The sequence below is a fragment of the Siphateles boraxobius genome, unplaced genomic scaffold (genome assembly GCF_051911475.1).
Source record: "Siphateles boraxobius isolate OS27281-9 unplaced genomic scaffold, OSU_SipBor_1 8, whole genome shotgun sequence".
Lineage (NCBI taxonomy): Eukaryota > Metazoa > Chordata > Actinopteri > Cypriniformes > Leuciscidae > Siphateles > Siphateles boraxobius.
The window spans coordinates 22,623,753-22,644,448 of NW_027509208.1; the positions used below are offsets into that span (position 1 = coordinate 22,623,753).

Here is a 20,696-nt window from a genome sequence, read left to right on the forward strand (position 1 = left end):
GATTAATCGAACAAGTTACCTCGATTACGATTATTGAACGATTATTCAAAAAAAAAATTTCTCATATGTCACTCGCAAGGCTTATACTGTAAATATGTTCACGGTTATTTTTTTTTAATGAAAGAATGCATAATCCTATCTTTGTGATTCTAAAATAAGGAAACGAACAGACAGCTTTTAATGCTTACTTATTAAATATTTAATTGAATCAAACAAAGCATACAATGCTTGAAATAAAAACGTCTTATAAAAGAGTAATTAAGTTTTAATGTAAAAAGAAAGTTTCCAAAAAATTTAGAAAATAGTTCTTTTTGTAAACAAAATAAATTATTGTAAATATTGCCATCTTAAAAGTAAAATATAACTTGTATAAAACTAAAAAAACTAATCCTTTTCATATTGTGTAGCATTTGTAAATGCTTGTGTTATCGAAACCTGCTTTGTGGAGTGGAGGCACTTGTTGCTGGGCGTTTGTCAGTCTCTCTCTTTTTTCGCGTGTTTCTTTGGTACAAGCGGCTCCTGTTGCTGAGTTGACTCAGTGTTTGAGTTCCCTTTCACACAGAGATTCCGGAAAATACACGGATAAAGTGGCCCGGGATTTGACCCGGTTTCATTTGACTTTGGTTCATTCACACTGCCAGTGATTTTCCGGAATAAAGAGAGTGCGTTCACACAGACACACACCACCCGCAAAGACACATGACATGTCCCAGCGGCGTCTATAGTTTGCTTATGATCTGCGATTTCTCTCTCGCTTGCCACCACGCTTGTGCATTTTTTTCTCTGATTCGATCATAAACTAGCGCGTTACGAACCGTTTCCCGCTGGCGAACGATCCCGGCTTAGCGCCATCATTACGACACGGCATTGATTACGGCTTTTGTTCACACAGCGCGCGTTCCGGGACTGAACACGGCAATGTTACTATGTCCCCAACCTGGCATCAATCCCGGGTCGTTTTTGCGTTCACACAGAAGGTGTTTGTTCTGGCAATTTCCCGGGATCAACGCGCTGTGTGAAAGGGGCTCATGTTGCTTCAATGTCGCGGACTGGACGGGGCGGAGTTATGTGAATACACACGCGGTAATATGTTTTAAGGGGAAACTACATTAACACACAGTGGGCGGAAATTTTAATAGGATTAAAAAACCGAAATGACCGACATGGTAAAATTACGTCGGTTATAGGCTCTGAATTTCGGTTTCGATTATTTTTCGATTAATCATCCAGCCATACCTCAGAGTGCTTCTTCTCGGCGCGATCCTAAGCACCTGTCCGAAGCCTGCAGTTTTTTGTCTACACTTGTGGCGAAATCCTATAGCACCACAGGACAGGCAGCCGGCTCACTGCATGCCATGGCCATTCTGCTGGTCTACCAGACCCTGAAGCTAGTGCTCCGGCACCTAGCTCATCTGCGCCTTCGGGTCAACTGGGAAAAGAGCAAACTTTGCCCCATGCAGAGGATCTCTTTTCTCGGTATCGACTTTGTCGCCTTCTCCACTCAGCCACAGCTGACTTGCCTGAGACAATCAAGCGCAAGAGTGCGGTTCCACTGAAGTTATTTCAGAGGCTCCTGGGGCATATGGCATCAGCAGCCGCAACATCACCGCTCGGATTGCTCATATGAGACCGCTTCAGCTTTGGCTTCATGACCGAGACCCGAGGTGGGCATGGCAACACGGCACGCTCCGAGTACCAGCTACTCCGACCTGCCATCAGACCTTCACCCTAGGGCTGGGCGATATAGGCAAAAAAAATTATCATGATATTTTTTTTTTATATCAGTCGATATCGATAATTATCGCGATAAATGTCAAGTCTTTATTTCTTTCAAGTTTAAAGGGAGATTTTTGCTCCTAAGTGAAAGTTGTAGAAACTAGAGTGTTAATTGTGTTTTTAAACTACTCTTTATTGTCAGAACATATCATGACAAACACTTGCCAAACAGGAGAACATTTCACAAATCTCAGGTAGAACATTCAAACATTTGTAATTTTTCCTTAACAAAATAAATATCTAAATAGAAAAATATACTTCTTAGTTTCTGCATGTGCTAATGGAGGATATTGTTTCAAGTCTTGAAACAGGTTTGTGTTGCCTGACTTTGATGGCACGTATCTTCAGCACAGTTTGCAGTGCAGGCTGCAATATTAATATTACATGTTTTGTCTTGAAACGCATATGTGACAGTGAATTGCCAGTAAATCTGCACCCTAACTCAAGCTAATTCTACTATGTTAAATTTATGTTCATTAAAAAAAACAGTAACATCTGTTAAAAAAAAGTAATGACCGCATTTTTATTTGGCAAAATTTAATATTCTGACTGTTTGAGTTTTATTAAAATGAACCATTGGTTATCCAGTATCATGCATTTATATCATGATAACCACAGATAAAACCAGGCATAGCCTAAAGCACAACTATCATGGCAAAATGTAACTTTATGGTTTCTATGGTATTTGTATGAACAATTGTAGGCTAAATACATTATTAAATACTGTAATTATATTCCATTTGTCATTTAATACATTGTCTACATTAATAATATAATACAATTCAATATGTATATCCCACATTTCATGGTGCAGTTAGTAAATCCATGGTAAATGGATTCAGTATCAATTCAGATTCTGACTGTATCGTTGCGCACAGTGTCTCTCCTCTTTGTCTTTGTCAGCGCTGTTTCATCTGCCTTTAAACTGGTTTAAACTGGACATTTGTGTTCTTCGCTGAATTGAAGCGCTTCACTATGACCGATCAGAGTAAACGCGTCTGCTCTAGTGAGCTTGCGCTGCGGTTTGGACTTTGAACCGAGCGGATAAATGGTCCGTGTGGCGCGCGGTTCAAACGAGTTTCGTTACCCTTTTTGCGCATAAACATTATCGAACATTTATCGACGTCTTGATATCGTTTTATCGAGAAAAATTATATCGTGATAATTATCGTTATCGTTTTATCGCCCAGCCCTACTTCACCCCGTGGTTGAACCTCAGTTTTCTACGGGCTAGTGCCCCTGGAACGAGCTTCCGGGCATGTTGTTCTCTCAACATATGCCTCCACCATGGGCTGGGGCGCCATGCGAAATGGACACGCTGCCGTCAGCTCCTGGACAGTACCTAGCGCCCTTAGCATGTCTATTGCCTCGAGTTGTGGCAGTACGCCTTGTTCTGCACCACTCTTGCGTTGCTCAAAGGTCAACGCGTACTAGTCCACTCTGACATTACCGCGGGTCGCTTCGAGCCATTATTCCTGGAGCCCTGAACTGTGCAGCCTACGAGCTCCCACGGCTTCAGCCCCTCCCTGGAGAATGGGGACTCCATCCCCAGTCGGTTTAGCTGGTTTGGGACCAGTTCGGGGACGCACAGGTAGATCTGTTAGCCTCCCACAACTCGTCCAGTTGTGCTCCGTTTCACTCCCTGTCCGAGGGCACGCTCGGCACAGGCACACTGGCGCACAGCTGGCCGCGGGGACCCGCAAGTATGCATTTCTCCCAGTGAGCCGTCTTGCACAGACCCTGTGCGAGATCAAGGAGGACGAGGAGCAGGTCATTTTGGTCGTGCCTCACTGGCCCACCTGGACCTGGTTCTCCTAACTTGTACTCCTCGCGTCAGCACCTCCCTGGCCTATTCTGTGAAAGAACCTCCTTTCTCAGGGACGGGGCACCCTATGGCACCCATGTCCTGATCCTTGAACCTCCACGTGTGGTTCCTGGACGGGATGAGGCAGGTTGAGTACCCTACCACCAGCGGTGGTGGCTACCATCACTTCCGCTAGAGCGTCGTTCACAAGACACGCCTACGCGTTGAAGTGGAACCTCTTCGTCAACTGGTGCTCTTCTCACAGAGAAGACCCCCGGAGATGTTCGATGAGTGTCGTGCTTTCCTTCCTGCAAGAAGGGTTGGAGCGAAGGCTGTCTCCCTCCACCCTGAAAGTGTACGTTGCCGCTATCGCCGCACATCACGATGCAGTCGAGGGTAAGTCCGTAGGGAAGCACGACCTGATCGTCAGGTTCCTGAGAGGAGCGAGGAGACTGAATCCTCCTCGCCCTCCTCTCGTTCCCTCTTGGGACCTCTCAGTGGTCCCTCTTGGGACCACATGTGTATTTCCATACTTCCTTTAAGAACCTCTCAGTGGTTCTAACTGCCCTGCAGAGTGCTCCCTTTGAGCCTTTGCAATCAGTGGAGCTTAAGTTCCTGTCAATGAAGACAGCGCTGTCCATCAAGAGGGTAGGGGACCTGCACACATTCTCCGTTGACGAAGTGTGCCTGGAATTCGGGCCGGCTTACTCACGTGATCCTGAGACCCCGGACTGGATACATGCGATATTCCCCGAAAGCCCTGACTTCCTCCAGCACTGCTGACGACAACGCCAGTGTCTGTTGCCTACGTGTCGGCTAGGTGCCTCCCGTGTGCATGGTCCTCCCTCTGGGTGACCCCCACATGTGTATTTCCACTGTAAGCCTCTCTGAGCATGTGTCTTTCCCTTGGCAAGCCACTTTGCCACCCCTGGGGTTGAAATATTCCACCTGTGGCTGGACGCACCAGTGTTTTCCATATGCATTCCTCTGGGTCATATGTGTATTTTCTAAGACCCATTAATTGGCATTAATTGCATACTTCCTTTAAGATTTGGGATATTCTCCCCAGTGTACCTTGGTATTCCTGTGCTAAATAGGAGTCCTTCGTCCATGCCAGTCTCACGACAGGGATCTCATATTTACACAAGGCACTGGAAGACAGCCGAGAAGGTGGCGTGATTAGACTGGAAACCCCATTCGTCATCATCCGACGTAACTCGGAGTGACAATGAAAGGGAACGTCTCGGTTACCTATGTAACCCTCGTTCCCTGAGTAGGAAACGGAGACGCTACGTCTTCCTGCCACTTCCGCTGTACCGCGGGGATTGCCTGAGTTCAGTCTCGGCTCCTCGGCGAGAAAACATATCTGCATGTTGCCGGCGTCCTCCTTTTATACCCACGAGGTGGGGCGGAGTTGCGCCATGCAAATTCCGCAGACCCATGGTATTTCTTTGCCATTGGCTCGGTTTGTAATACTTGATGTCTCCGTTCCCTACTCAGGGAATGAGGGTTATATACGTAACTGAGACGTTATTTATAATTATATAACGTTGTATTTAGATGATCATAGTTTTTCTGTAATCATTAATGTTATATATGAAGAATTGTATGTTTTATATTAAGGGTATAAAAAAATAAAGTCTACATGTGGAATATGAAAAATAGCAACAAATAATGAATAAGCCATTTTAACCCCTTGTGCATCAATTAAAAAAGTTAAACATAGCTACATAAAGGACAAAAATATCCATTGAATCTTGGGAGCACAGACACAGAAGTTTGGTATCATTTTATAGAAGACCCTTGGCAGATTATTGCTGAAGTAAAAAAATTATAATTAAATCCAAAAAAAGTTAAATAGGTTTAAGTTTATGAAAATTATTTATGAACATTATTTTATATAAAATATATATTTTATGAAACATGTTGAACTCCAAAACTGATATAAATTCAAAGCCATAAATCTAAACAAGTTGTGTTCCAAATTTGAGGATGAATGGGGGTGTAATAGTAAAATTCCAATAAAAATACACACCTGTGCCAAATTTTATGCAGTTAGCATTAACACAGGCAAAGTGATAAAAAATACATAAATGAAAAAGCCAAAAATGTCCACAAGGGTTAAAGTTATATTGTGAACTTTATACCGCAAACCTGCAAGATGTAATTAAAAATGAATAATCAACTGCTGCAACAACGTGATTAGTTGAAGAAACACTCAACAGCAAGGGTGTGATAAATCTATGACAAATCCATCTGCTTACAGGAGAAGAACTCATCAGGCAAACGTCTGGGCCGGACTCGCGCCGCAGGCCCCTGGATGACAGTGATGTCATCAGTGTTATCCAGATAATTGGAGACGTATGCAGCTTTCTTACATGACGCTTCTTCCATCCCTGCATGTTTTATAGACACAGAGAAGGACAGAATTATTCGAAATGAACTTTGTTCATGAATTAATGACATATTTACCCCCATGTCAAGGCAAACAAGTATGAATTATTTCTTTCACAAAAAGAAAATGTGAGTAAATACAGTGAGTAAAGTTATGGGAGAACTATTGATATGAAACATTTTGCCAAACTTAATGTTTTCACTTCAGTATTATAACATTCAACTCTTTATTCTCTCAATGTAGTGTCAAAGGAAGCATATAATTCACTGACAGTAAATGTTTACAGCAGAACTTCCACTTCTCTCATTATATTCTTGAGCGAGTACTAATTAAACATCAGTGATGCAACTGAAGTGCAGCAAAATATACAAGCTCAGTATGCATTCACAATCACTCCAACCACAAAGGCAGAGCGGCACAGAAAATTAAATACACAAGAGTCAAAATTAGCATGCTAGCAAGACCCTTGAAGGGCAGGAGACGCGTGCAATCCCACACTCCTTTAATTTGCCCCAATTTCAAATGGAGACAGACGTCAAACAGATGTCACTGCTGTGCTAATGAACTTCTGTGCCCATCGAGTTAGGTGGGAACCAGTGATATTTTAGCATAACTATATTTGTTATTAATATTTTGAAATTAGCTTTATTTTTTTTTGTTTGCAATAAAACATTTTGATAAAGTTCCCATGAAATCAAAATGAAAGTTTTTTGTCTTTTAGTATGAATGTGTTAGTCTTACTGTTATCTTTAAGCTAGTGTGCTCCAAAGCAATGATAATGACAAAATATATGCATTCAAAACTTACAGTCTTTCACTTCGGCCAATATGTCTCCATGATTTTGATCTCATGGTTCTCAGTATCAAAGTACTGAGACTGCTCTCATTAGAGTTACAAATGATTTGCTCTTATCCGATTGTGCGCTTGTATCTCTCATCATCCGGTTGTATCTCTCTGTTAGTGTTACTGGATCTTGGTGCTGCATGTGAAACGATCGACCACAACATTCTTTTGAATAGACTCGAAAATGATGTTGGCATTAGTGGAATTGCATTAGCATGGTTCAAAATCATACTTATCTGTCCGTTATCAGTTTGTAGCAGTAAATGAAGAGATGTCTTATCGGTCACAAGTTCAGTATGGTGTACCACAAGGCTCAGTACTAGGGCAGTTGCTGTTCACTCTATACATACTACCCTTAGGAGATATCATTAGGAAGCATGGCACTAGTTTTCACTGTTTTGCTGATGATACTCAGCTCTATATTTCTTTGCGCCCTGACGAAACCAAATTCCAAAATTAACGGAAATGTGGATGACTAGTAATTTCCTATTACTTAATTCTGAAAAAAACAACAACAGAGTTTCTAAGTATTGGGCAAAAAAACTCTCTACCTACTAACCTAGAATACTGTCTAACACTTGATGGCTGCTCTCTTAAGTCTTCATGGTCGGTTAGGATCCTGGGTGTGCTCTTTGATACCAATCTTTCATTTGAAGTTTCTAGCATCTGTAAAACCACATTCTTCTAAAAATATATCTAAATTACGACATATGCTCACAATGACAAATGCAGAACAGTTAGTTCATGCGTTCATGACCTCAAGGCTAGATTTTTGTAATGCTCTTATGGTTGATTGCCCTGCACGCTTAATAAACAAACTACAGCTGGTCCAAAACGCAGCAGCTAGAATTCTTACCAGAACCAGGAAGTATGACCATATTAGCCCAGTTCTCTCAACACTGCACTGGCTCCCTATTAAACATCGTATAAATAAATAAAAATTGCTGATTACTTACAAAGTACTAAATCGCTTAGCTCCCCAGTACTTGAGCAAGCTCTTAATGCATTATAGTCCTTCACGTCTATTGCGATCTCAAAATTCTGGCCAGTTGATAATACCTAGAATATCAAAATCGACTGCTGCCGGTAGATCCTTTTCCTATTTAGCACCTAAACTTTGGAATCGTCTTCCTAGCATTTTTCGAGAAGCAGACACACTCTGTCAGTTTAAATCTAGATTAAAAAGACATCTCTTCAACCCCGGCATACACATAGAACATTATACATTTCTATTATTCAAATCAGTTAAATGATTATAAGGCTGCATAAACTAGGTCAGCCGGAACCAGGCACACTTCCTAGAACACCCGATGTACTCGTTACATCATAAGAAGAATGGCATCTACGCTAATGTTAGTCTTTTTGTTTACCCGGAGGTTAACTGTAATCAGCCGGACCCGGGCCGTATCCAGATCAGATGGTAGAATTGCGCCTGGACACGACCACAACGCATCGCTGAAACGTCAGCAGAGATTGTGTCAACTAGACTCTCCCCTGTGAAGGCTTCATCGACACGACAGCCATCGGCACTGATCCTCAACAAACCCTTCTCCATACGCGCGTGATGACTCCGATCTTCAACCAGATGGAACTGGATAAATATTGTGAAACTTCTGATCCAATCTGACTTCTGACCTATAATGGTGCCTGAGTAATAATAATACACTGTTCGTTCGTTGGCCAGAGGAGAACTGCCCCCCTGACTGAGCCTGGTTTCTCCCAAGGTTTTTTTCTTAATTCTGTCACCTGATGAGTTTTGGTTCCTTGCCACTGTCGCCTTTTTTCACCTTTGTTGCCATTGGCTTTTGGCTTGCTTAGTTGGGGACATTTAATATTCAACAATATTATTGATCTGCCTGCATAGACACCATTAAAACTGAACGTAGCTGAACTATGACATCACGGTTTTCTCCAGAGCGGCGCCATATATATATATATATATATATATATATATTTATATATATATATAAAAATAAATGAACTAATTGAATAACTTTTTTACAACAAAAATAAACCATCAATGAATTTACTTAAGCTAGACTATGACGATGATTTTCTTCTAGAAACAAACTTTGTTGCATTATTTTCCTGTTATCACTGTAATGTTGCTTTGAAAGAATCTGTATTGTAAAAAGTAAAAAGAAATTTACTATTTTCTACATGGCGAATAGCACAGTGCACTATAAATCGCCACATTTTCATTAAAGGGACTATAAGTAACTTTTTAGGTAATGTATAATCTAAAATCAATATTTGTATTCATAAATATGTCCCCAATGGTGTACAAATACCTCTGCCAATTATCTGATTTATCCTCGTAAACGAAGAATTTATTATATTTATATACATGGGTTGGGTAAGTCCACGGAGGCTTCCATGTAGTTCCGCCATCTTGAAAAACTATAATAGCAGAGAGAGTCAAAAAGTACGCCAACGCGTTTCCACAACGCGTTTTCGTTCAGAGTCAGCATGACGTAACTGAAAGCAGCAGAAACGGAGGAGCAGAGCAGTGAGAGGCGCTTGTCACTTTTATTTTTAATGGCAGACCATACCTATGCCGAGCCACTGGATAAGAAATCCTCTTCGCCAAAACAGACCAAAAATTATCGTAAAAGGAAACGTGACCGGAGGATACAAAAAACACGAGTGAATGTTGGGATTGCTTTTTCCCGGTGGAAAGAGCTAATGCAGGAGAAAGAATACAAAAGAGACGCTGCAGTCCAGCTTTCTCCTCGACAGGTAACGTTAACGTTAAATCAATGTTACAGTCTTAATTACAAGTTTTTTTTAATTGCTTGGGTGTTTACTTTATTATATAGACAGAAGAACATTTACAGTTAAAAGTTAAACAGGTTCTTTGATGGATAGCAGCTATTGAGTAAAGTAGAGAAGGCGCTAAAAAAAGTTTGTAAGTTTACTTTTGTAAGCTAGAAATTCGATACAAATATATTTTAATAGAGCATATGATTGTTCTTGCATTGTTTGCATAGCTAAGTCTACTTCAATTTTTATGTTATGTAATATTTTCTGTTATTTATCATTTATACTGTGACCTCACATTGAATAATACAGACGAATAAATTCTGTATAGCTCTTGTAGCTGCCGGGCATCTTTGTCGTCGTTTTATATTGTCGTTGTATATACTCTCGTCGTTGTATATACTCTCACTCTCCTCCTCGTCCACCTCCTCGCCTAGATCCCACTGATCCACAGCCTCTGTGTCCTCTTCCTCTACCTCTACTTCTTCCTCTCCCTACTGTTGAACCATCTGATTATGATATCTAACAATGGACGTTTTTAAAAAAAAATATAACAAGTAAACAACTCATAACTACTAATTACTATAGTTCATGTTTTTGACACTCATTACTTCATACTGTAACATTCGTTTGTTCGTTGTGTCAATTTGAAGTTTGTTTGAAATAACAAACCTGTTCACCCGAAGAAAAACTCGACGAAGTGCTATTAGAAGACATCCTGTCATAGCTTTTTGGTACATAACAGCTACTGTAGATACAACACGCATTTGAAAACGTGAGGCGCTGGAGAGCACAATTCGTTTGAATGCAAAATACATTTCACTGCTAGATGGGAGTAATTCTTACTTAAAGGGCACCTATTATGGCCCTTTTTACAAGATGTAATATTGGTCTTGGGTGTCCCCAGAATGTATTTGTGAAGTTTCAGCACAAAATACCCCGCAGTTAATTTATTATAACCATTTGAATGTGTAATTTTTGGGGCCTGTTTTGAAACAAGCTGTTTTGAGGCAGACGACCTTAAATGCAAATGAGCTGCTAATCCCCACCCTGCCGCTGGATGTGGGCGTAACATGCATAACTATGGCAATTAACAGTCGGTAGAACCATAATGGCCGAGAGTGATAGACCCGCAATTGTGTATGGCATTCGGCCGTATGTTTGAAACAGAGTCCGACCCAGATGACGAAGAGACTCCTGCTGAAGAAACACGATTGAGATGTCTCGGAATGGTTATTTGATACATTTATGAACTCATTGCGTTGTCATCGCTGTGCAACACACACACAGACACACACAAACTGTGATAACGTTGACGCAAATGTTTGAAAACACAAACACAAATACCGATAATAACAATAACAATATCTTAAAAAACATATGAAAACGTGTGGTTATTTAAAAGGTTTAAATTACATAAATCATACGACGACAACAACATTTGTTGTCGATGACTATTAACGTTACCTCAGAAATCATAAAATACACTTACTTCTTCAGGAATTGTCGTTGGATCGCGAACACTAGGCAACGATCCACCCTTGAGGATTAATTTTGTAGCAAGACCTGCTTTGAATTGACCGCCGTTCAAAAAACAGTCACTCTCAAAATGATTTGAGCAAACATAAACGTACTTCGGGAGTGTAAGAGGCGCATTTCCTTCATAAATAAAATCCACCCACTGCGTTTTCAGTGGCTCTGATGTCGGAAGCAAGTGCAAACAACTATGCAAAGTATTACAGCCCACAACAAAACAATTATTTTTCTTAGGAGGCATTTTCTAGAAGGCAGCACAGATCTTCAGAACAGCGGTCCGGCTGTCGTTGAAACAACAATGGAGGATCAGATCACCGAGGGAGGTACCAACCACCAACCACACTGTCAATCAAACCCCTTTCCCATGTTCTACGTCACAAAAAGCTGAATCTTAGAACAGCTCATTCTAGTGCATATGAATTATTGAGATTGTAAAAAAACACTGGGTGCATTTTTATCATTCTAGGGTGGTTTTGCTCACACACTGCCAACACACATTTATGTTCAAACAGCATGTAAAAGTGAATTTTGCATAATAGGTGCCCTTTAATGTCCCTTTAAAAGGGTCCTTTTACACCATTGTACCCTATAGCTCCTGCCATGTTCCAATTAATAGTTGGTCTCATGTTGAAGTTAAAGGTGCACTATGCAGGATTCCCCCCAAAAAATAATGTATAGACTGATAAAAAAAATAATCCCTCTTAATCATTACTTATGATCCACTAGAACTGTGTTTTGGCATTTGTGTCTAAAATATTCTGCCTGTATTTTTTATTTTATTTTTTATTGCATTGCTCGGGACGTTTCTTGGCTGTAGGTAGCCTTTTATCAGTGAGTGTGTTGTATGTGTCTGAAGCTCAGGAAGCTCATGTCTCGACACAAAACCGATTTGCTAATGTTGCTATTGCCTTATTGACCGCTATCTGTAACTCGACAGATTACTAGGCATTGTAATTATGTTTATATAATGACAATTATTGTTTATTAGCGAACTAGACCGAAAATGGCTGGTTACACTTTATTTTGATGGTCCCCTTTAGACATTCTGTTGACTAAGTAACAAGGAAATTATGCTTTTTTGGCTGTTGTTCCGCATTTCAGCTGTTCTTCAGCTGAAGTCAAAGTATGGCATTCAACAACTTCAACAACTACAGGATGAAGGACACCATGATTGGATTTGTGTTTTTGTTGTGTGTCATGGGTTTTTTGATAACAGAGATGGAATGTAGATGTACAAATTATAATTTAAAGAGCAAAAAAGAGGGCTAAGAGACAAATCCTTCTACGAAAATTTGCAGTGCTACAGAACACAACACCGCAGACAAAGGCGACAGGGAAATGGTGATAACATTACCTTTCTGTACGTTTATGTTAGTTTTGTGGCGTAAATGTATGAAAACTGTCACTGGTAGTTCAGGTTGTGCTGGTTTAGACCCTACTCTGAAGTAGGAGCTAATATAGTCCCCCCAAAAGCCTAAACTCGTTGGAAAAAAAAAACTTCTATAACTAAACTCGTTCCCAGTTCCTCTGGTGTGAACACGCCAAAAAGTACTTAGTTCCTATAACTTTTGGCAGAAGTATGTACACGTTCATCCAGTGTGAAAGCCCCTTAACTCTCTAATGAGAGTTCTGCCAAACTTATAACAGAATGACTAAAGGGGATCATCAAAATAAACTGTTACCAGATGGCTAAACTTGCTCACAAATTACAGCCAGTGATCTAACTATTAGCATAACTGTTTGTTCATATACAAACACACACAAAATGCAATTTATGCATGATAAACACAAACCATCACAGTACTTACCGTGGTCAGACACCAGAACCAGATTGACACATTTGTCCAACTGTCTTTCCTTGAGCCCCTCCATCAACATCCCAATAAGTCGGTCAACATTCAGCAAAGCCTCAATAACCTGAAATACAAAAATCAATCAAAATTTTGAATGAAAACATTTCACCAGCATACTGATTATGTACAGTTTTTAAGAGTGCTAACACCAATAACAAAGTGCTGGCTTTTATGTTTTTTTCTTTGTTATATCAATCATTGCAAATTCTCTTGTATTGCATACACTTCATCAACAAAAAAGTAACAATGACTCTGTTCATTTAACGTTTCATATCCTAAATCAGACATTTGCCCCACAAAATAATCAGAAGAAATTTAAGTTCATAATTTTTTTGCACATGTGGTTTGTCTTCAGTATACCTGGCTACTCATTGGTCCATATCGATGACCCGCAGCATCAGGCTCTTCGAAGTATAAGGTGTAAAAATCTGGCCTAAAACAGAGTATATACACTGAAATAAAAAAAACTAAAAATGACATCTAAATTAACTGATTTTATTCAAATCAAAATATTATTTAACATCACCTAAACAAATAAGTTTACATCAACAAAAAACAAGTTTAAGGGTTAAGGCAAAAAAATTGCATGTTTTTACAGTCTAGGCAGAAACACACTTAATCAGTTGGCCTAATTTAAAACAAAATCACCAAAAGATAATGTAAATAAATAGCATTACCTTTCTCCTTCAGGTAAATGCAACCATTCAAAGATTTTTGCCATCCTCTGTTCAAAGGGAATGTTCCTTTTAAAAAAAAAAAGTATATTTTTGCTCGTGGAGTGTTCAGAACAGAAAATAGCTATTCATATATTTATAGTTATAGTTCATATCTTGATGTCCATTATTTAAATCATCTGAACTTTGTTTTTTAACTATTGATGGCTGTTACTAAAAACCCTGATATCTTCTGAGTTCAGCAGAAGTCTTCATGTAGTGTAATGAATTCATTGCACTGTGTGAGCTGCTTCAAAAGCTTTTAAATATACTGTAATAGGAAGTGCGGCTTTTTGATGTGAATTACTCTCAGTCCTTACAACTTTAATGTGTTGTGCTTTCAAAATGTTAAAATCCAGTAAATATCAGTGTTCAAACAATGTGGTATTGTAAATATCCACCTGTCATACTTAACCCAGAAATTTGGGTATTTTCCGTTGACTTTCACATCAGATCCAGGCCAGAAGTAAGTTGCCGTTTTTAGTTTGTTTCTCATGGCTGTGAGCCAAACCTAAAAACAGTCACAGGTAAAAATGAATGAGAGCGCCGGCAAAAGATGAAAACAGAAAAGATAGAAAATTTAAAAAATAATAATTAAAAAACACCTGCAAGCAAAGCAAGACGAGAGAACCTCAGTCAACTGAACGTTAAAAAAATATAAATAGATACAAATGTAATATTATTAGCAACTTGCAGCAGGAGTAACATTACAGTAAGTGTTACTTGTAACAAACTTTCTGCAACTCTGCTTTTTAAATTAACTTGATATATTAATAAATATTTTGAATAAACTTTAACTAAAATGAAATAAAAAAATATAACAATAAAATCTTTAGTAATTTTGTTTTGTGTTTTAGTCATTTTTATAGTTTTTTTAAGAAATATGTCTATATTTTTATTAAGTTTGAGTTTTTAGTTGTAGTTTATTTAGTTTTAGTGATATTAGTACTTCAACTAAATGAAAATGAAATGTTGCCTTTGAAACTAGCTGAAAAAATAAGTACAAGATTTTATATATTTAATTTTATTGTTCAATTTTCTTTCAGTTAATGTTTTATTTTATTTCAAGTAATTTAAATGTTTTTATGGTTTAAGTTTTAGTTAAGGAACTGGAAATGCAGCTTCATTTATTCACACTTTCTTTGGAAGAACAAAAGTAAAAACTAAAAATGGTTGCTACTAGGGATGTGTCCGAAGCCGAATACTGTTCGGAAAGGAAACAACACATTCTAAGGTGCCCCTAAAGAGACAGGGTGATGGAACAAAAATATGACATGGGAGGGAAAAAAATCTATTTTAATGATTTTGCATTCTCTCGCAGTTATATAGTCGGGTAATTAAATTGCATATCATTTTAGAATGCGCACTCGCTTTTTACTTTAACTTTCCAAATTCGCAATCACGCGAATAAAGAGCGGCACTACTGACCATACATTTTACAAGATATGATATTTGTCAAAAATGACGCTCAGGATCATGTCCTGTCAGTCATTTCTCCTTACTCTCTTCAACGTGGTAAGTGAAATCATGATGTATTGACATGTAACAGTTAACTTACATGTAACAATATGGATTTAGGCTTTGGGCACATCCCTAAGTACATATGGTCATGAAGAAGCACTAAAAAAAACCCACAGAAACCACAAAGCCATCTCTGTAATTACTGTAGAAGGCAATATATAAGATGGATTCAAACCCAGTCTTCAAGGTAACACAGGCTAGCACTGAATGTGATTTAGAGACCTTTAGTTATTTATAGTCTAAAATGGCAACATCTGACACTTTTCTCAAGCAAATCTCTAGATCTCCTAGTAGAACCCATCACACTGCACACATTTCAGCACCATGGATGGGGCAAAACAAAGGCGTGTAGCTAAAAGTTGAACACAAAAACGAATAACAAGGGCAAGTGTTCCCACTGAAGAGTTAAAGAAAGTTCAGAAGCCCTGGCCGGCAACAACCAGGATGTTTTTTTGACGATTTGCTTCATGTTTACTTGCACATCTGTGCACCATTACCCTCAAACAGCTAGCTTGGTGAACTCTAAAGATAATGATGATGATGAGGGTGGTAACAGAGGATGGGTGTGACTTTCCTCTTATCCCACACTGATACAGGATCATTTGGACGATCTCTGCCTCAAGAGCTTGAAGAAAATTCCACTCTATGTCTTGACAACAAAAAAACAAAATGCGAGAGGATTTGTCCAGAACAGTGTGATCCAAAAGAACATCAGTACTCTTCAAGCAGTGCCTACCGAGGCTCAATTATGAGTCATGATGAAACAGGAATTTGAATGCACATTGGCATGTGACAATTGCATCAGCTGCTCTGCCTTGCAAAACGAGCATATAATGAGCAGAAGGTCCGTCGCATCTTTGCTTTTCGCTTTGGAGCCGAGCGGTTGTACTGTTCCTGCTCTGCTGATCTGAGAGTGAAGGAAATGAGTCTGCTTCTTCGGGAGAACGCCTCTTCAAAGCTGGTCTTGGATTAAACAGTGAAAGACAGCACTGGCCGCGATATCACAGAGAGCACAGACTCGGCTATATGATTCAGTTCGGCCGGCGTCCGCCCAAGTTCAGGGGTGTTCGGTACATTTCAGTGTTGAGAGAATGTGCCCCTGTCATGCGCGCAGAGACATCCCTTTGAGCTATTGCAGGCAGCAGAGTTAAAAGTTATGTCTATAAAAACAGTTCTCCTGCTTTCTTTGGCCTCTGTCAAGAGGGTAGGGGACCTGTACATGGACAGAACCGAAAGCCTCAGGACCTCAGATCAGCTCTTCGTCTGTTACGGAAGCCAGCAAGAGGGAAAGGCTGTCTCCAAGCAGAGGTTGGCCCACTGGATAGTGGATGCCATCGTCTTGGCGTATCAATCCCAAGACGCATCATGCCCCCCCAGGTTCATGTACCGCTCTGCCGTTTCTGACCAGTGTTGTCTCCCCCCTCCTACAGGAGGGAGCCACCTCATTGACATTCCATTATGTTGTACTGCCCAGAAACGCCCAATCCATATGTGTAACCTCCACGTGAAACCTCCCTACGGGCAGGATGTGTTTCCGCAGTATCTCCCTTTCGAAACCTAACGCTTTCCCAGTGTTATCCAAGTCTTTCTGAGTGAGTCATGCGGAACAGCAATGATCTTCCCTGGCCTAAACCCTGTCCCATATCCGCTTCAATAAATGCGGGGGGATCAAGAGGCTTTCGCTAGGCACTGGAAGGTGGCAGCATTTGGTGGCGTGTTGATTGGGATCCCAATCAGTACGTTGCGAGCCCACTCCATTCGGAGTGTAGCTTCTTCATGGGCGTTGGCACAGGGTGCCTTGCTGACAGATATTTGTTGAGTTGTGGGTTGGGCGACACAAACACATTCGCTAGATTATATAGCCTACGTGTCGAGCCGGTAGCTTCCCGTGTGCTCTCTTTGCATAGAAGCCAGTCAACACCGTAAGCGCCAAAGTGTCGGCTTGCTGCGCCATTCCCCTCCTATGGACTGGATACGTGCGCCATTCTTGCTTCAGTAGAGTTCCTCATTAGCCAAACCCTGTCGAGTTCCTCCACACCCCTCGGCAACGGTTGTGGCGGAGCGTCTGAACCCACTGATCACTTGGCAGAGCCATGTCCGTTGCCGAGGGGTGTGTAGGAACTCAACAGGGTTCAGCTAAGAGGAACTCTACTGGAGCGAGAATGGCGCACTTATCCAGTCCAGACTTTTGTAATTTCACAACACTGGAAGACTTTCCGAACATACATAAGCAATAGGCCATTTTAAAAAGGACAGATAAAAAAAAATCTTATAAAAAAAATCAATAAATGATGAATCCTGTCATTTTGTGAATATTAATAAATAAAGTAATCAATACAAATTCTACTGTAGCCTGATTATGAGCATTTTATAGCATAATGGCCTGGTTTCACAGACAGGGCTTAGAATAAACCAGGATTAGGCCTTTGTCCAATTATGACATTTAAGTGGCTTTTATAAACGTTCCTTGGAAAAGAAACATGAAACATGAAAAAAAAACAATGGCTCTGACATATTTTAAGATATATTCAGTGCAACAATGTCTGCATTTAAGTCTGAGACTAGGATTAAGTCTTGTCTGTGAAACCAGGGGTTAATAATCTAATTACAAATACCTTATTTTTGGAATCTGATTAAATAATCCAGATTGCATATAATCAGTTACTACACAGCAATATGCAGATAAAGTTGGATATAAAATATATCCAGCTTTATGTACTGTATAGAGTTAAATCCGTGTGTATCGATTTTTTTTGTTTCATCTGTGTGCATATACTCACTGGTTCACCCAGGTACCAGGCGGGGTTGAATTTCTCATCGCCTCTCAAACTGAAAGAGGCATTACGAGTGACATCATACATCTTATTGTCCACAATTCCATGTGATTCTGGATATAGACCCTGCAAATGAAAAACACTTTATTAAAAAAGCCGTATTTCACTTATTACAAATCAGGGTGAGTAAAAAAAAGGAACTTGACTGGTATGTAAGCAACCAATGGAACTAACAGTAACAGTAATTTGACAGTCTTACCCTCATTGGTGTAAATAGAATGAGATTCTAATCAAACATATAAACTATCTACTACAGAAAGCAATAAAAACTGTCATTACATTTTGATGCATATTTTCAAGAGCAATTGTGGATTAATGTCTACCTGTCACTTACTGTCACTATAGTGTAATGGTTTGGGAAGGTCTTGGTGGGATAAACAGGTCGCATATATGGTGTGGAGGTTCCACATTTCTCTGAGGAAACAAAACATGGCATTACCTCAAACATTGGTGTACTAGTTAATATAAACCAGTGGTTATCAACCAGGGGTTTGGGGCCCACTAGGGGCCCTCAGGGGGCCTAAACTTTTTTTTTTTTAAATAGCCTACTTACCCTTAATCTTTAATCTAGTAAATCATGAACGACTTGAACATTTAAATAAATTCAAAAGTAAAAAGAGTGAGATCCCTGAAGAACATTCAGCTCTTAACATTTCTGGAATTCTGAAACTTCATTTAATTATTTTTTAACTTAGTTTTTAGTAATTATTTATTTATTATTGTCACTTATTTTAATCTATGGATGCTCCTAGTTTTGGGCACAGCAAATTAATTTTCTCCTGGTCTGACGTCAGAAAAGGCGGAGGTCAGAAAACCTGCAGAACTATAGGTCTAACTGAAACAGTTGGAACCTTATGAACATAACCTGGTCTCGGAAAGAGAAAGGCCTTAACCAACCAGGAGCAAATTCCAGGCACGAGGGAGCCACCGAAAGTGCTTGAATATCTCCAATTCTTTTTAGAGATGAGATAGCGAGAAGAAGGATAGTCTTTAGAGTAAGAAACTTTTCCGAAACTTCCTCGATGGGCTCGAAAGGAGCAAGGGAGAGACCTTCTAAGATGACGGCCAGATCCCAAGCTGGTACCCTTGTGCGAACTGCAGGCCTCAGCCTCAAGGTGACACGAAGGAAGTGAGACATAAGCGGGTGTTTCCCGAGGGAACCTCCACTTGAAGGGGTGTGGTAAGCAGCTAAGGCCGCCACATACACCTTCAGTGTGGAGTGGGATAACCCTGTGGAGAGACGGTCCTGCAGGAAATCCAGGACTGTACCAACCAGGCAGTTAACTGGGTCCTGCTGGCGCTCTCCACACCAAGAGGTGAAAAGTTTCCACCTCGCGGCATATAACTTCCTCGTGGAGGGAGCTCTGGATCGGAGGATGGTCTCAACGACCTCAGCCGAGAGACCAGAATCTATGAGCTGGGCCCCCTCAGAGGCCAAGCCCACAGCCTCCATAGCTCTAGACGGGGGTGAAGGATCGACCCACTCGCCTGAGAGAGCAGATCTCTCCTGATCGGTATCTCTATGGGAGAGCCGTTGAGGAGAGACACTAGGTCCGCAAACCATACCCGGGCCGACCAGAACGGGGCTATTAGCAGGACACAGGGCTAACACAGCTCCTAAGCTCCTAACACAGGGCCTTGGGACAGAAACCAAGGATCTTTCCACATGATCAGGGCGTGATGACACCGTCGCAAAACTCACGATCATGCGAAGCGGATTTCCCCTCGGGGAGAATCCCTTGGTCCTGAGCCACCACTGTAACAGTCTCATGTGCAAGAGGCCAAGAGGTATCACGTTGGACGCAGCTGCCATGAGACCTAACAGTCTCTGGAACTGTTTTACAGTGGATGACTGGCCTAGCTTGACCTGATCTACTGCAGCGAGAATCAAAGCAATACGAGCAGGTGACAATCGTGCCTGCATCGTCGTTGAATCCCACACTACACCTAGAAAAGTGGTTCTCTGTAATGGAGAAAGAACACTCTTTTTGGCGTTGAGCCTCAGCCCCAGTCACTTGATATGAGCAAGAACGACATCTCGGTGCCGAACCGCCTGTTGTTCCAATTGAGCTAGAATCAAGCAATCGTCTATATAGTACAGAAAGCGGATGCCCTGTAACCTCAGCGGGGCTATAGCAGCATCCGTACACTTCGTGAATGTTCGGGGTGACAGTGCTAGGCCGAACGGAAGAACCCGATATTGGTACGCTTCGCCCCCGAAAGCGAACCTCAGGAACTTCCTGTGTTGAGGGAGGATAGATACATGGAAGTAAACGTCCTTTAGATCTATCATGACAAACCAGTCCTCGGATCTGATTTGAACATCCTCAGTGACACACACAGTGCCCTGTAACGTACTGGCAGGGAACAGCTGGTCTGGGCACTCCACAACCCTCCTCGAAGGGGGCGAGCGTCCCTCGGGAAATCGCTCGCCGAGTCTCTCTACGCCCTGTGAAGGCAGGGTTAGTAGAGCAGACCACTGAGGGCATCGGAAAAGACAGGGCACCGTGTTCTTGTGCAGTGAACTCAGGTCTTTCACGATAGGGACCACCCTCAGAACCCTGACGTTCAGCACGTCAGGATTTTTTTTTTTTTCGATGAAGTAGTATCCTAACTCCCTGCTGGGTGGGGGACCCATTCCGCCAGGAACTCTACTAAGGG

General features: G+C 40.9%; 1 protein-coding gene across 1 annotated transcript in view; it reads right to left on the bottom strand.

Annotated features, from left to right (window-relative positions):
- Positions 1–20,696, bottom strand: part of enpp1 (ectonucleotide pyrophosphatase/phosphodiesterase 1) — a 64,941-nt gene that overhangs the window by 23,759 nt on the left and 20,486 nt on the right. The window contains exons 7-13 of the mRNA XM_077221072.1: positions 18,370–18,449; positions 17,982–18,101; positions 14,082–14,191; positions 13,645–13,710; positions 13,328–13,400; positions 12,923–13,031; positions 5,845–5,976 (exon numbers count right to left, since the gene is read on the bottom strand). Coding sequence (XP_077077187.1) covers positions 5,845–5,976; positions 12,923–13,031; positions 13,328–13,400; positions 13,645–13,710; positions 14,082–14,191; positions 17,982–18,101; positions 18,370–18,449 — 690 coding nt within the window. The remainder of the gene's footprint in view (positions 1–5,844; positions 5,977–12,922; positions 13,032–13,327; positions 13,401–13,644; positions 13,711–14,081; positions 14,192–17,981; positions 18,102–18,369; positions 18,450–20,696) is intronic.